Source organism: Carassius gibelio, chromosome B21 (assembly GCF_023724105.1).
Source record: "Carassius gibelio isolate Cgi1373 ecotype wild population from Czech Republic chromosome B21, carGib1.2-hapl.c, whole genome shotgun sequence".
Lineage (NCBI taxonomy): Eukaryota > Metazoa > Chordata > Actinopteri > Cypriniformes > Cyprinidae > Carassius > Carassius gibelio.
In genome coordinates, this window is record NC_068416.1 from 13,277,995 (window position 1) to 13,293,185 (window position 15,191).

General features: G+C 37.1%; 2 protein-coding genes across 3 annotated transcripts in view; one reads left to right on the forward strand and one right to left on the reverse strand.

The window, feature by feature from the left end:
• Positions 1-15,191, reverse strand: part of clcn5a (chloride channel, voltage-sensitive 5a) — a 90,856-nt gene that overhangs the window by 2,277 nt on the left and 73,388 nt on the right. The window contains exons 1-11 of one of the 2 annotated variants that reach the window (XM_052588505.1): positions 8,713-8,802; positions 7,684-7,869; positions 5,605-5,756; positions 5,407-5,506; positions 4,401-4,711; positions 4,078-4,284; positions 3,386-3,466; positions 2,741-3,286; positions 1,157-1,343; positions 671-1,069; positions 130-346 (exon numbers count right to left, since the gene is read on the reverse strand). In XM_052588505.1, coding sequence (XP_052444465.1) covers positions 130-346; positions 671-1,069; positions 1,157-1,343; positions 2,741-3,286; positions 3,386-3,466; positions 4,078-4,284; positions 4,401-4,711; positions 5,407-5,506; positions 5,605-5,756; positions 7,684-7,828 — 2,345 coding nt within the window. In that variant the 5' untranslated portion in view covers positions 7,829-7,869; positions 8,713-8,802. Of the gene's footprint in view, positions 1-129; positions 347-670; positions 1,070-1,156; positions 1,344-2,740; positions 3,287-3,385; positions 3,467-4,077; positions 4,285-4,400; positions 4,712-5,406; positions 5,507-5,604; positions 5,757-7,683; positions 7,870-8,712; positions 8,803-15,191 lie in introns of those variants that run through there. The other variant, XM_052588506.1, reaches the window with a different exon arrangement.
• Positions 12,968-14,524, forward strand: si:dkey-22f5.9 (liver-expressed antimicrobial peptide 2-like). Its single transcript, XM_052588516.1, has 3 exons — positions 12,968-13,134; positions 13,439-13,602; positions 13,690-14,524. The coding sequence occupies exons 1-3, from the start codon at positions 13,063-13,065 to the stop codon at positions 13,727-13,729; spliced, it is 276 nt and encodes a 91-aa protein (XP_052444476.1). The 5' UTR covers positions 12,968-13,062; the 3' UTR covers positions 13,730-14,524.

Sequence of the window (15,191 nt, forward strand, 5' to 3'; positions counted from 1 at the left end):
AACAAGATTATATTGAGCTTATCCAAATATATGTGATGTGTAATAATTCTGACGTGTAAACGATGGAATAAACCAATGATATTAGTGGAGAACTTGAAGACTGACAGGCTAAGCAAACCAAGGTTTTACCCATTGTGAGTGACGAGACACTGGCGCAGACCCAGCTTGCGAAAGATGTCCACCACAATGTCCATGGCAGTGTGGTCGGTAACAGTAAATGGGCTGAGATCCATGATACCACGAAGCTTCAACGGAGGAGGACTGTTGGGTGGCTGTGGAGGTGTGTATTCAGTGAAGAAGATTCGGGAGGCACTAACCACACCTTCCTGACGCTGACGAGCATTTTCTGCCAGAGCGAAAAAGAGAATAATAAACCTTCTCATGGTTGACCTACAGTATAATTCACATGAGTTCATAAGAAGGAATGTTGAAACTTCTTTGTCCATACAATGAAAATCAAGGGTGTCCAAAATACCTTTGAACTCCATTAACTTTTATTGTATGGACAAATAAAAGACAGAAAGCCATGCAGATTTTAAATGACATGAGGTCAGAATTTTCATTTTTGGCCGAGCTGCTTCTTCAGTCCACCAAGATGTTCATCAGCAGCAATCATAGTCCAAGATCTAAGAAAGATGCACATAAAAAAAAGAATCTCAAATTCTCTTACCAATAGATATGACCAGATCCCTGCGCTGTACAAAGCCCACAAGTCTCTGAGACTCATGTGAGACCACCACAGGGAAACCGCTGTATGAGGTTTCAGCAATGAGCGACTCGACTTCCTCCACGCTCATCCCATCCTGAGTGATGACAGAGAGCGGGGGGTCGCTGCGGCGGGGTCGCATCACGTCCATGGCCAGCGTCTTGTGGCTGAACTCCTCCTTAGACTCCAGGAAGGGGTAACCGTTGAGACGGATGTGAGCCTCATAAATACCCTCTCGGCCCAGAGCATCTGCCACCCATTTACTAGTCATGGTGGCAGCCATGAGAGGCACAATGTATTCCAGGCCGCCTGTTAGCTCAAACATAATGACCACCAGAGAGACGGTCATACGAGTTACACCACCTATGAAAGAGAGATAGGAATGAACAGTACCTGGACAAGCCAGTAATTGCACATTTATAATAGTAGACAATTTGAATAGACTCTTACCCAGACAGGCGGCGGCGCCCACCATGGCATAAAGGCCAGGGGTGATGCAGTCTGCTCCAGGTGAGCACCAGCCTCTGAAGATTGCCCAGTCATGATGGTAATATGCCAGTTGTTCCATACCCACACCAAGCAGCCTGCCTGCAATCGCTCCCACAGCCATACTGGGGATGAAGAGGCCAGAGGGCACCTGGAGGAACACACAGGACACAACAGTGCAGAAAATGGCACGTAAACACAAAATTCAAAGTGTTAAGATTTGTCAAGAAACTGGTGTCTTTCTAAGATGGAGAGAGGGATGAAAAAGTCAAATAGAATGGACAAAATGTGAGATAGAATGTGCTGATAGATGGAAGAATGGAATAATGAATGGACTGATGATGAAAAGAAAAAGAGAATGGGAAAGAAAAAAAATAAGAAAGAAAGAACGATGGGTGCCAAATGAACAAAGAATGATGCATGATGAAAGGAAGACAGAAAGGAAAAAAGAAAAAGTGAGATGGATGGATGAATGGATTTAAGGATGAAAAGAAGATACGGATGACTGACAGAAAGAAGGAAAGAAAAGTGGATGAATGGAAGGATGATGAAAGGAAGGTAGAATGGAAAAGAACAAAATGGGATGAATGTATTTATGGATGAAAATAACAATGGATGGATGGATGGATGGATGATTGAATAAAGCAAGATAGAATGATTGACGGAAAAAGGAATGGATAAATTGAGTAATAAAGGAAAGTATAATGGACAGTGAAAGAAGAGAAAATAGAATCGATGGAAGGAAGAATGGAAAAAAGAAAGACAAAGAAAGAAAGAAATGCACGAATGGTGGATATTTTGACAGTGAATGTAAGTTGAGTTGAAATATGGATGGAAGAACTGGAAGAAAAGGATGGATAGAATATGGTGGATGGATGGTGTAGGGAAGAATGGATGGAATAAAGGAAGATAGAATAGCTGGATGGATGGAAGGATGATGGATGACAGATGGAAAGAAAGATGGAAGTATGGATAGATGCAGGGAGAGAAGAATGGATGGACGGAAGGATGGAAGAAAGGAACATAACATGATAGGATAGATAGAGAAATGGAAGAAAAGATTAATGATGGAAAAAAGGAATATATGATAAATGGATGGTGGAGGGAGGGAGGAATGGGTAGGATAAAGATAGATAGAATGATTGAAAGGATGATGGATGGACAGATGGAAGCATGAATAGATGCAGGTAGGGGATATTGGATGGAAGGATGGATGGAAGAAAGGAACATAAAATTATTGGAAAGCTAGCGAAATGGAAGAAAAGATGGATGATGGAAAAAAGGAATGTATGATAGTGGAGGGAGGAATGGATGGGATACAGAGTTAGAATGGATGAAAGGATGATGGATGGACAGATGGAAATAAGGGATGAAAGCATTAATAGATGCAGAGGGGGAGGATGAATGGATGTAATAAAGATAGAAAGGAAGGATGGATGGATGAATTGATGGAAGACAAAAGAGGGGAGGATGAGTGGATAGAGGAAAGAAAGAAGGACTGGATGGAGATGACAGAAAGGAAGATAATCTGGGGCTTTGACCTTGTACCTTCATGCCAAAGGTCACCACTGTGATGAGCATCTTGAAGATCAGGGCCAGTGAGAGCTGCCACATGGCGGTGTACACATCATGTCCTGCTGGTCTATCAGGCAGAGCATCACTGCTGCTCTTGGTGACGCTCACATTGGCATAATTACACAGCTGTGAGGAATCCAGCAGACCACAATCATTGAACAGCTCAGAGATCAGCTCGCTGGTGCTCATACGCGTGTAGCTGTTGGGGAACGCCAGCAGAGCCGTGACCGCAGTAACAACCAGCACCTCCAAAACAGGGTAGTGACCCAGCCGCGTGGTCTTGCGCCGACGACACCATGCAATGTTTGCACGGATGAAGAAAGCTCCCCAGATTCCCCCGAAAATACCCAACAGGATAAAGGGTATGAGCTCCAGCAAGTGCCAAGGGGAGTGGAACTCCACGTAGAAGAGCACCAGCCTGCTGTTACCAAACGGGTTGATGGACCGAAGGGTGAAGGCCGCTACCAATGCAGCAAAGAAAGAGCGCCACAGCGTCTTCAGAGGGAAATAATAACTCACCTACAGGATAAAGTGAGAGTGATTGTACTTATTAAAATGACACTAGATAATGCTGAGTGGATGAAATCATAAGTACTGTATTATAAAAAATATGCTTGCCTCTTCCAGACTGAACAGAACTCCACCAATCGGTGCACCAAAAGCTACTGACACACCAACAGCAGCTGCAGCAGACAATACCTGATCAACATACAAACAGAAGAGAGACAGGACTGAAACAATAGACCAGGCTTATCACACGAAAGGCTTGGATCAACAAAGGCCTCAAAAAAATAATAAAACGTGATCCTATGTTTGGTCTCAGCTTCATGATGTCAATAAAAAACATTCTCACAATGAGTAAGTTTTAAACATAAAACCACAAAAACAGGCGACCAGAATGTCCTTAGGGTTAAGCCGCAAAAATGTAACACAACGAATGCCGCTGTATTTTTAGAAAGAGAGAGACGGGAGATAGACTAGCCTTGCTCATTAAAAACACCTTAACCTCCTTTATAAACTTGTTGTTGTTGGATTTTTGAATGTTTTGGAAAGGTGTTCACCAAGGCTGCATTTATTAAAAAAATACAGCAAAAACAATTATAAACCCTAAAGAGGAATTTAAATTTTATTGGACATGACAGACAAGGGTGTTTGTTTTTTCAGAGCCATAGAAGGGGTGAAAATGTTATTTTCAGTGCAAAACTAAAATCTTAATAGTTACTTTGATTTCTATTTGTGAACAAAAATGTATTAACATTATACAGTGAATTTATGGTGGATAGTATCTAATTTTTATTTACTTATCGTACCTCTCGTCTCTTTGCCTCATTCCTCCGGTACTTGGTGAACAAGTGGCATAGGATGTTGCCACAGCAACAAGCAACATGGACCAGTGGCCCTTCTTTGCCCAGACTGAGTCCAGATGACACAGCCAGCACCAGGGTGATGGTTTTAATCATGAGAGTCCATTTACCCAGGTAGCCTCGGATGATAAACCCACTCAGGATGGTCTTGATCTAGAATGCCATACAAGAACTAGGACCTTATAACAGTCATCTACATAGCAACATAACAACCTGTGTGTTGAAATCTAAGATTAAATATTATACTGGTACTACATTTTTTTGCTTACCTCAGGTATTCCAGAGCCACAAGCATACGGGGCAAAGGCCCTGACTAAAGACACAGCCAGGAAGGAGAAAAGCAGAGCCCAGCACACATACATCAGGTAATTCATGATGTAAGCAAAAGGACCGTCATTAGTACCGACAATGAGCTCTGCCCAGCTTTTCCAGTTAGGGCATTTGTCTCTTTCCTGGAAGGTCGTCTCATTGGAGTTCCAGCAGCAGTGCTCATGATTAAACCAGAAGCCGTTCAGACACACTCCCTCCTTCAGATCTGTCATCCAATGGGCAGAGATGTCGATGCCACCAGCCAGGGCACCTGAAGTCAAACAAAACAGCACATGCTATAAAACTTCATGGAGAGGTCAGATGATATTTCAAAGGAAATGTAATGCTCTTTTAAAGTGATAGTTCACCCCCCCCTCACCCAAAAAAAAACAAAACAATTCTGTCATTAATTAGTTACCCTCATATTGTTCCAAACTCGTTTATTAAATCCGAGAGGCTTCTGAACCTCTACCTTTTATAAAGCTACGAGAATACTTTTTGTGCACAAAGAAAACAAAAATAACGACTTTATTCAATAATTGATGCAGGAGCCAGTGTTTTGACGTAGAATCACATTGTTTACAGGCAGAGGAATACACATGCACGCATCGTAGTGCTGTCATGAATGTGTGTCGAAGACTGACATTAAATAAAGTCGTTACTTTTGTTTTTTGCACACAAAAAGTATTCTTGTAGCTTCATAAAATTAGGTTGAACCACTGATGTCACATGGACGATTTTAATGATGTCCTTACTACATTTCTGTGCCTTGATGTGGTAGTGCCCTTGCTGTCAATGGAGGGTCAGAAAGCTATCGGATTTCATCAAAGTTAACAAAGATGACAACATTAAAATAAGTAATTAATGACAGAATTTTCATTTTTTTGGTGAACTCTTCCATTAACTTGGAGCTCTATAAACACTCTATATGATACTTATGCTTTAATATTATAAAAGCAATCGAACCTGCCATCAGTCCCACGAGCAGCATGAGAAGCCAGCCAGAGAAGGCATCACTGATACTCTTCATCAGAGCCAAGGTGGACTCTTTACTCTTGGTAGCAATCTAACATGAAGAGAAATTAAAGATCCCAAATAAAAACAAGCTGAAGTGAATGCATGATCATAGATGTTGTTTAAAACTGAAAAAGATTCAAAAGTCACCTCTCGGTGGCGATCCCGGTCCTTAGATTTCTCCCGGACCCAGTCGATGGTGTTGAAGTCTTCATAAGTGCCGACCCCAGGCACTGGTTCATCTAGTAAATCCATCAGTTTAGGAATCCCATTAGGCCCATTATTAACTCCATATGAACCACCTGTACAGACAAGAGACAGAGAGAGAGAGAGAGAGAGATAATTATGCATGCAGGTTAAAAGTACAAAATAAATAACCGGATGTGACAGTTAAAGGCCTCAGGTGGAATCCTAAAATGATCACAAGATCCCCTTTTCCACCTAAAGGATGCTGGAGGCCAATCTGGTACCGTTTCCACCAAAAAGGCCAGAAGACCTGAATTTGAACTAGCAGTCCTTAAAACTTCCCTTTTCTTGAACTAGGAAATAAATAAAAAGTCATCAAAATCAACTGCAAATGAACTACTGTTCAGAAGCCTGAGATCCGCTTTTAAATGGCATATTGCATCATGAAATATTATAACACTGCTGAATTCCTAGCATTTTCAGCTGAATTTTCCCAGTCTTCAGTGTCACATGATTCTTCAGAAATATTCTTTTTAGAAACATTTCTAATTACTATCAATGTTGAAAACAGTACAGCTGCTTAATATTTTTATGGAAAATATTATAATATAAAATACTGTTACTTTTGATTAATTTTAGCCAAAAAAAATTTTTTACTTCGACTTTTGAACAGTTTTAAGTTTTGATATGCATGTAATATTGCGCAGTGGCTCTTCTGTATATTTTTAATATTTATTTTTATTATCATTAAATATATGTGACCCTGGACCACAAAACCAGTCTTAAATCACTAGAGTATATTTTTAGCACAAAAAAAAAAAAAAACATGGTATGGGTCAAAATTTCAGATTTTTATTTTATGCCAATAATCATTAGGATATTAAGTTAAGATGTTTCATTAAGATATTTTGTAAATTTCCTACATTATATATATTAAAACTTAATTTTCGATTAGTAATATGCATTGCCAAGAATTTATTTGGACAAGATTTTATTGCACCGCAGATTTAAAAATAGTTGTATCTCGGCCAGATGTTGCTCCTAATAAACCACACATCAATTTAGAAAAATTGACACTTAAGACTGGTTTTATGGTCCAGGGACACATATAGCAACATTTAATATTAGGATTATATTATTAATAACAAGCATTATATATTACATACTTCTTGTGGGCTTTTAATGGAAAAGGTTGTCAGGTTTAATGGGACAAAGGTTGTCAATTGACATTTATGGTAGTGCACAAATTCCTGTTCCAGTGTTCACAGTACTTCACATGACTTTCATAGAAAGATTTTACCAGTACGAAGAACAGGAAATAAATGACACCACAAAAAAGCAATATAACTAGCTATGGTTAATAATTATACAATCTTCTAAAAACCGAATTTAATTATAAGTTACTTTATTTTATTTACAACGTATAGTGGTCATTATCATTCAAAGCATACAAGGCAAAGGTTGTTTATGAAAGAAAAAAAAAAAACACACACAAAATGTTTGTATTAAGCAAAAAAATAAAAATAACCCATATACTGTGTGGAAATACCTAGTCACACAGCAAACACAAAACAAAGCAACTGATATCAAACGCTGAGGAAGTTCAAGGGAAACAGATGGATGAGAAAACCTGACACCGCTCAAATCATGAAATTGCTACATTAGAAATAACTAGAGGGGACACTTTGATCCCAGTAATAAAAGGATTTCTGTTAGGGGGGGCGGCAAATACCAAAGTTGTGACCTCAGTGGATTCTCACCACTATTTTCTCACAGACACACAAACGCCAGAGACCTATACTTTACAAATTTGCCCCCAAACCTATATCGTATGATGAGAGAAAGGAACAAATCTATGGGAATCTTGTGAATGACAATAAAAATGAAGAAAAGAACACAAGTGAATAAGGATAGAACTGGGTTTCAGCTACACTGGGGAAATAATATGACTTTTATTGTCACCACTGAGGTCGTTTTCGATCCCCTTTGACTCATCTCATTACAGATGCAACACATGTGTATATGGACAGATCAGCCACTGACCTGAGCCATAGTCCCGGTCCAGAGGAGGCACGTCATCGGTGCTGGAGAAGTCCAGCGTGGCTCCTGCGATTTCCACCATGTCCTCATCGCTGGTTCCGCTCTGCAGGCTGTTGAAGCTCTCGCCACAATAGCCTGTGTTGTCCATCTTTCCTCCAGAATCTGGAGGACATGGAAATGTCCTTTGACCTGAGCATAAGAGATTCCATTTGAGTTAAAGCTTGACAGGATCCACCCAACTATTAATGTTTACCACGCACTTCTAGATTGAACCACAACCTAGCAATGATTTACACCACGACTTTTAACTGCATTATGATTCTGGATTACATATAACAAAGAAAATTATCTTTACATACAGAACTTACAACATCACAATAAGAATTTCATGACCGCAGAAAAATAATTCACATCATAACTATGAAGTGTCTTTAGCGTTCTAACTGTAATATAAATATTTGTCCAGATGAGAAATTAGGTTATTTTAGGTTATTAGTTATTTTACAAACAAAATATTTTATAATCAAATTTAAAATTGTTTATAGGTATTGTTGAACTTCTGCCTTTAAAGATAAAAAACAAAAACGAATTCCTCACATATTTACATTTATGTATACTATATTTAGCTGATAAAAGTAGCAGATAAGATTGATGGTTTATCATGTTGAGTTACTGAACCAAAGCTAATGACATCAGCAAACTTCAGATATGGGCCATTGTAGCTTAACGTTAGCCAATTAGCTTGCAAAGAATATAAGCTATATATTGGATTGCGGCAAAATGGAATAGAAAAAGCGCCTGTAACATGTTTGAAGAGGTCAGCAATGATGTACTATTATGACAAATTCACAAGAATATTCATGGAGCTGGTTAGCAGGATAGCTAAAGGGTTGCATGCTAACCAGCTGTAATTTTCATAAACTTAACAGCCGTGGCATCAAGGAGAACTGTTCCGAAACGTATTTAAGTTATAATGTTAACATGCCGTACATTGACTGTACTTAGATCAAAGTGAAACTAGTAAACACTTACCTTGTTTGTTATCTTGTGTCACTCAAGCGCCGAAGCACAATCTGCGGAAGACATGAATAGCCGATAGCCGAGATTACAAGAACAGTAACTTATTCGATTAAGAATGCCTCTCACAGGTACTATTTCATATTGTGTCCAAAATCTGTATTTATTTAGACCTACCTTGGGCTCAGACCCAGACCAATTATTCTTTATAACTTTTCTTTAGTACGTTTTTATTATTTTGCTATTTTATTCTTTGTTTTCGTGATAGTGGGCTGTAGCTACATTTTATCATTTAATTTGGATATGTATTTAATCCCGTGAAAAGAATCACACTTAAATGAATTGAATAGCCTACAATTGTAGTGTACTTAAAAGTATATTTTAAAAACTTTAAAGGCTTTTTGCAGATACAGTAGACTAAAAGGCCTCTTGAGTTTACTTCATAACAAGGTTTCGTAACACACTTATAACAGCTTTACATTTAGCAACAGTCTAATAACACTTATGTAATTAAGCTGTAAAATGTGCTTTGATATTCTGATCCTGCTAAGTGGGTCAAAAAAGCATTCTAAAGTTCAGCTAATTGCATATAATACAAACTGTAATAGATTTTTATTCAATTGTGCAATAGGTGTGCAATAATCTTTGCATGCAGTAGCCTAACTTTACATTAAGTGGTAGCTATGTTCATCAACTTTATTTTTTTTTTTACTTCTCATTAATAAATAGGATGCAAAGTATGGCATACTTCCTTTTCATAAGGGGTGGTCATTGCAAGAAGTGCTAAATTAAATAATTACACAAATCATTTTAGGATTTCTTTAACCGACTGTAGGCTACACTCAGCCCTGCAAAATAAAATAAGAAAAAAATAAACAGCTCATATTAGTAGTTGCACATCATTTACTGTGTATTTATTGAAACAGAAAAAAGTACTACATGTTTTTAATTGATTCAGGCGATATTTTACCATAAGTAGGAGAGTTTCACACACACAGGCGATCAATGAGTGGCTCAATGTTGCCATCTATAGATGACAGTGCCGACATATTGAGCCTTCAGTAGGCTACATAATACTGATGATGATCACGAAGTGTGGTTCCATTACCACAATTACGTTTTACTGAACTTTACGGACTTTGTGTTGTCATGGACCCACCGGCGGCGCCAGGGGGGGTCTTGGGGGGTCTCAAGACCCTGCCAAAAAATGCCTTGACCCCCCATTTGACCCCCCAGCCTCTTCCTGATTAAAAAATATATATATATTCGGGATAAAGATCAAAAAATGTTTCTCTTCAAACTACGCAGAACAATAATAAATAATAATTATTTCGACATTTATTCATACACCGAGAACCGTTTCTGTCGGACGCGTCCGATTCGAGAACCGATGAGCTGATGATAACTGCGCATGCGTGATTCAGCGTGAAGCAGACTGACACAGAGCGCATCTGAACCGAACTGATTCTTTTGGTGATTGATTCTGAACTGATTCTGTGCTAATGTTATAAGTGCAGGTAAACCAAAGGCTTGAATGAAGGGCAATCATCGCCAATGACGGCATTACATCGAGCGCAAAAGAACCGGTGAACCATTTTTTTTTTCAACTGGTTTACTTGATCGAATTGTCCGAAAGAACCGGTTTACTTGAGCACCTGCTCCTTTGCCCCTTAAGTGCTCTTTTGTCAAAGCAAAATTATTTCAAATCTTTTTTGTAATAACAAACTTTTGTGAATGCCTGCCCACGCCCAATCATAATATTAGTACAATTTATTAATAATAATTTAGCCGTAAATAAAATGACCAACATGATGACCGTTCACCTGACTACGACCTCATCCAACCAGGAAGATTCCTCATGCTGCACGCGCATTTTTTAATTGCTAGAGGATATTTTCAACACCGCGGCAGCTGGTAAGTGGTGTTTCATTCTCAGCGAAGTGATTTTGATGTTTATTTACTTATTATTATTTTACAAGAACGATGTGATGTGAGAACATGCAGATATGTTATTTATATTGCTGTTTGTAGCCTGTAGTGTAGAAGTAACAGCACGTTTGAGGGAGAAAAGTTTCACAGGCATGGAGGGGTCTGGTCTTTTTTATGTTATTTGAATAAACTTTTATTATATTACAGTACTTATTTATTTTTAACACGTAAAAATAATTATCACAACACTGGTAAGGCTTATTCAGATTTTCTCATTCTCTGAATTATCATTATAAAAATAAAAACAATTCAGAAATGAGTTAAAATATAATTATATTTTAAATGTGATGCAAATATTTTTTTCTACAGTAGCAACAGTGTTTACAACAGAAAGACCACTTTAGCCTGTAAACTCAATAATATCTATCTGGAAATAAATGTAAAAATATCAATGTCAATAAAAATGCATAATATACCTGACATGAAAGTGCTGTGTGAAGGATATGAATAACAAATGTAGCCTGTCATTTGTTTACATTGCAAAGGTGTTTTTGTTGTTTAGTAGCAGAAACATGCAGTTATTAGCCATGTCCACTGTATTTTTTTGTTGGTTTTCATGAGACCCCCCTTGAAAAGACCAGGACCCCCCATTGCCCCCCCAATCAAAACTGTCTGGAGCCGCCACTGCATGGACCGTATGGACTTTATCTCTTTGAACTCTTTAAACTGCATCAAGACTGTTCCCCATAAAAAACATGAAATCATAGCCAACATCACAAATAATGATAGTCCACAGATTTTCCAAACAAATAATTTGTTTCCAGTTTGTGCCGATTAAATACATAGACTATGGGACTGGATCACACTGCTCTGTCATTTGAGCGCATGCTGAACTTTCACCCTTCACCAGTGTGATGACGATAAGCATGAATTGAGTTTTTCCGAATTAAATTAAATTGATTTATTGAATTTAAATTTAAAATGCAGCCTATATGAATGTTTAAAATATTTAGCTGCCCTCACTTTAAATTTTCCCACCATTAAGTTCATTTTAAATTGTCCTGCATTGTGACAAATAATAATAAAGATATGCATAAAAACTACTGTATAATAATTAATTACGGTAGCTTCAAGACCAAGTGAAATACGGCTGCAGTCTTAATAGTAGGCTATCTGTTAAATAAGTCTGCCTGTTCCATGTTGTGTATTCATAATGTATTCATTAAGGCCTATATGAATTTTATTAAAACGTGACTGATGCAATGGCACGCAAGATTCTTAGTATGAACAGGCCATATGTTATCTGCGTGAACCTGATCACCTATTGATTTAGAGAGATGAAAGCATACTTTTCTCTTTGAAGTTATTTTAAAATTTTGAAGAAGAGATAAGCAACATCTTTGTATTATCTGCTGTCTGGTAACTTTCCCTGCAAAATCCATCTTGCACTGTAAAAGTTACTGCAGTTTTAACAGTAAAGGATTATAAAATGCTAAGGTTAATTGTTAAAATGTGTAAGTTCCATTTCTATGTAGATGGTGAATATTGTAATAAACTTAATGGTTTATATCATGTCATTTTAATGTAAAATACTGCTAAATGTACAGATTTTGCAAGTGAAAAGAAGGCCACACAAGAACAAGTCACTGGGGGAAATAAACATACATTTATATTGACAGCACACATCTGATAGTTTTTTATTCATTATGTTTTTTTTTTAGATATTTTGTTGTCGGTTATATTGTGTGTTGTCAAATGTAAATATTATATTTTTATTTTACCTTCTACATATATTATTTATCTCAGCTTGTGGGAAAGCTAATGCACTTATTCAACACAGCTGTGCTTTTATGGTGATTTTCAGTATGAAGGTACAAAATAGAACGAAAAATTGAAGTTAAGTCCATAAAACCTAAAACATTTCTATCATATTTTAATGGTAAAGTTCTAAAAACCACAGCTGACATTTGGTACATGTGGTACATGTATTAACATGTTATTTCAACAGTGCATGCTTTTATGTTTCATTTATAAAATGATTTATAATATTTCTTTCTTTTTACAACTCATTTATTTAAACAAAACAGTCTAATCATGATGTAAAAGTATTCTATTCTGAATCTCTAAAACATTTATGGCAGCACTTTTGAGAGACTGTCATTTTTTACTCCCATCGATCCCAGAAGCTGGATGATCCACAAGTAATGCCAAAGCTTATGTAAGCTCTCAAATATTTACTAAACATGTGATTTTATCTTAGCCATGGCCTTTAGCAGAGTAATAGCCCAGAAGAGACGGATAGACAGAGAGGGTGGGGAGGAAAGGTCAATGTCGGAGGGTTATATATACACATGGTCATTGCAAAGCTTAAGTAGTCATCTGGACATACCGGACATACCGGATCTGGACATTTTGTGGGAAATAACATCACCAAAAATGCATCTGCTTCACTTTAACCTGGCAAAATTTGGATTTTGCACATTATCCTTGCTAGTGCTGATGCACCAGGTGAGTTAAAACCTCTTTGCAACAATTTTTTTCCCCCTCACGGTATCAAGAACATCAGATACCAGGATGTTTCTTTTGTTAAAAATGCATTTACATTTATCGTATTACTAGGTGACACTTCACAGTAAGGTTTAATTTGTTAACATTAGCTACATAAGTTAACCTGAGCTAATACTGGACAATACATAATGAGAGTTGATGCTAATTTCATCACATTTATTAAAATCATAAATAAACGTATTATTATTATGCCATATGTAAACAGCAAGCATTTGTAACCAACTGACTGAGAAATGTGTGTTAGGTATCTACTCTGCCAGTAGTGACTCCTGAGGTGCAATCAGATCTCCGGTCATCACATGTACTTCACCGCAAGATAAGAATGTCCCCTCTGTGGCGAATCATGGGGTTCAAACCATATGGAGCCTATTGCCATGACAACATAGAGTGTACCACAGGTTTATGCAGGTGAGTCACTGCCGCCAAAATTTCCTTTCACTGAAAGTTCTAAAACTGCCCTGACATCTGAAAACTGATTACATTTTCTACCCCCAGGAAAGGTCACTGTTCATTTAATGAGCCTGTTCATTCTTAGAGGAGTGGAAGCCTGAAAACTATATGCGTCAACCCGATATATATATTTTATGGCCATAGGCTCTGTTTCAAGCACTTTAATTTCTGAACTGTATAAAGCGCTGTACATGTACAGTGCAGAGCATGTGGAGAAGTCGGACTTGAAAAGTTACATCGGTTTCACTGTATATGATTTATGTTCAAGCCATAATTACTGGTTATTAATACAATTGTGTTAAACAAGAATTTTGGGGTTTGTGTTTGACTTTTTGTTGAGGTTGACTAATTGCAAAAAATACACAATTAACAAAACTGTAAGTGCATAGTAAATATACTTAGATTGTATTAATCTGTAAGCAGGATTTTTAATTTATGTAATGTGTTATTAAGAATCACAATGCTGTAAAAGTGCATAATTTAGAATGCAGAATCACTGGAAATATTGAGGCTAAAATGTATTATATAATTATATTTGATAGTATAAAGGTACTGTATTAAGCTACGCCAATGCCTATACAAAAGGCCTCAGTAGTGTCAATTAAAATCTATACTCGGCTAGGCACAGGGCCAGTGAGAGAACGTGCACAGCCGCACAGGATGCTCTATATTCAGAGAAACCCAGTTCTGATGGCAAAGGGCCCTGAAGTCCCTCAGTATCCACATGTTGGTGAGAGGAGTATTTGCACAAGAATGTACTGTAACAGACTGATGTCATTGTACTGTGAACGACCTCCACATGTACCCAGATTGCATGTTCTTTTTTCTGATACAAGAGCAAAGTTTAAGTTAGTCAAATAAAACACTAAAGATACCAGTATTTCTGTGACAGTTTCATTATTTCCAGTTACGGTTCAATGTTTATTTATTATTGTGTATTCGTGATTAAGTTCATGCTTAAATATGCATTTTTTTTGAAGCCTTAACAACATTTTTTTATAACTTTATAATATAATTTAAAATATTTTATTTAGAAAATGTATGATGTGAAAATATAGGATAAACAAAAATGTCCTCTTCAAAATGTATGATTTTTACAGTGAACATATGCAAATTTTGGCTATTATCACATACAGCAAGGTAATTCACCGTATTTAGTCTTTAAACGTTTTTGCTTGTAACACTGCCAGTAGGTGGCAACAAGTGACTGTTTATGATTAACAGAATCATTGAATCATCATTTGATTCCTTCAAACAAATTGATTCAGACACCTGTGTGTTAAACTGACTTGCATTGCATTCTCTCCAGCAAAAATAGATAAACTGGAAATAGCGTCTAAAATATAAGTTACTCACTATAACTTGTTGTCAGTGTAGTTTAAGTAGTGTAACTTTATTAGTAGTTAGTTTACTTTAGTAAGTAGTTTATTAATGTAACGGATTACATTTGATTACTTTTTAAATACTTTTCTAAATGTTAAATGAATGTTTTCATCTGTTAATCATTTTGAATCATTTAAACCAGGCAGGATTAACCTTACAGAAGC

Excerpts from the sequence above, each read along its gene's own strand:
- si:dkey-22f5.9 (XM_052588516.1), top strand. The coding sequence starts at position 13,063 with ATGCATCTGCTTCACTTTAACCTGGCAAAATTTGGATTTTGCACATTA. Across the intron at positions 13,135-13,438 it reads TGCTAGTGCTGATGCACCAG|GTATCTACTCTGCCAGTAGT; the intron begins GTGAGTTAAAAC and ends AATGTGTGTTAG. Across the intron at positions 13,603-13,689 it reads TGTACCACAGGTTTATGCAG|GAAAGGTCACTGTTCATTTA; the intron begins GTGAGTCACTGC and ends TTCTACCCCCAG.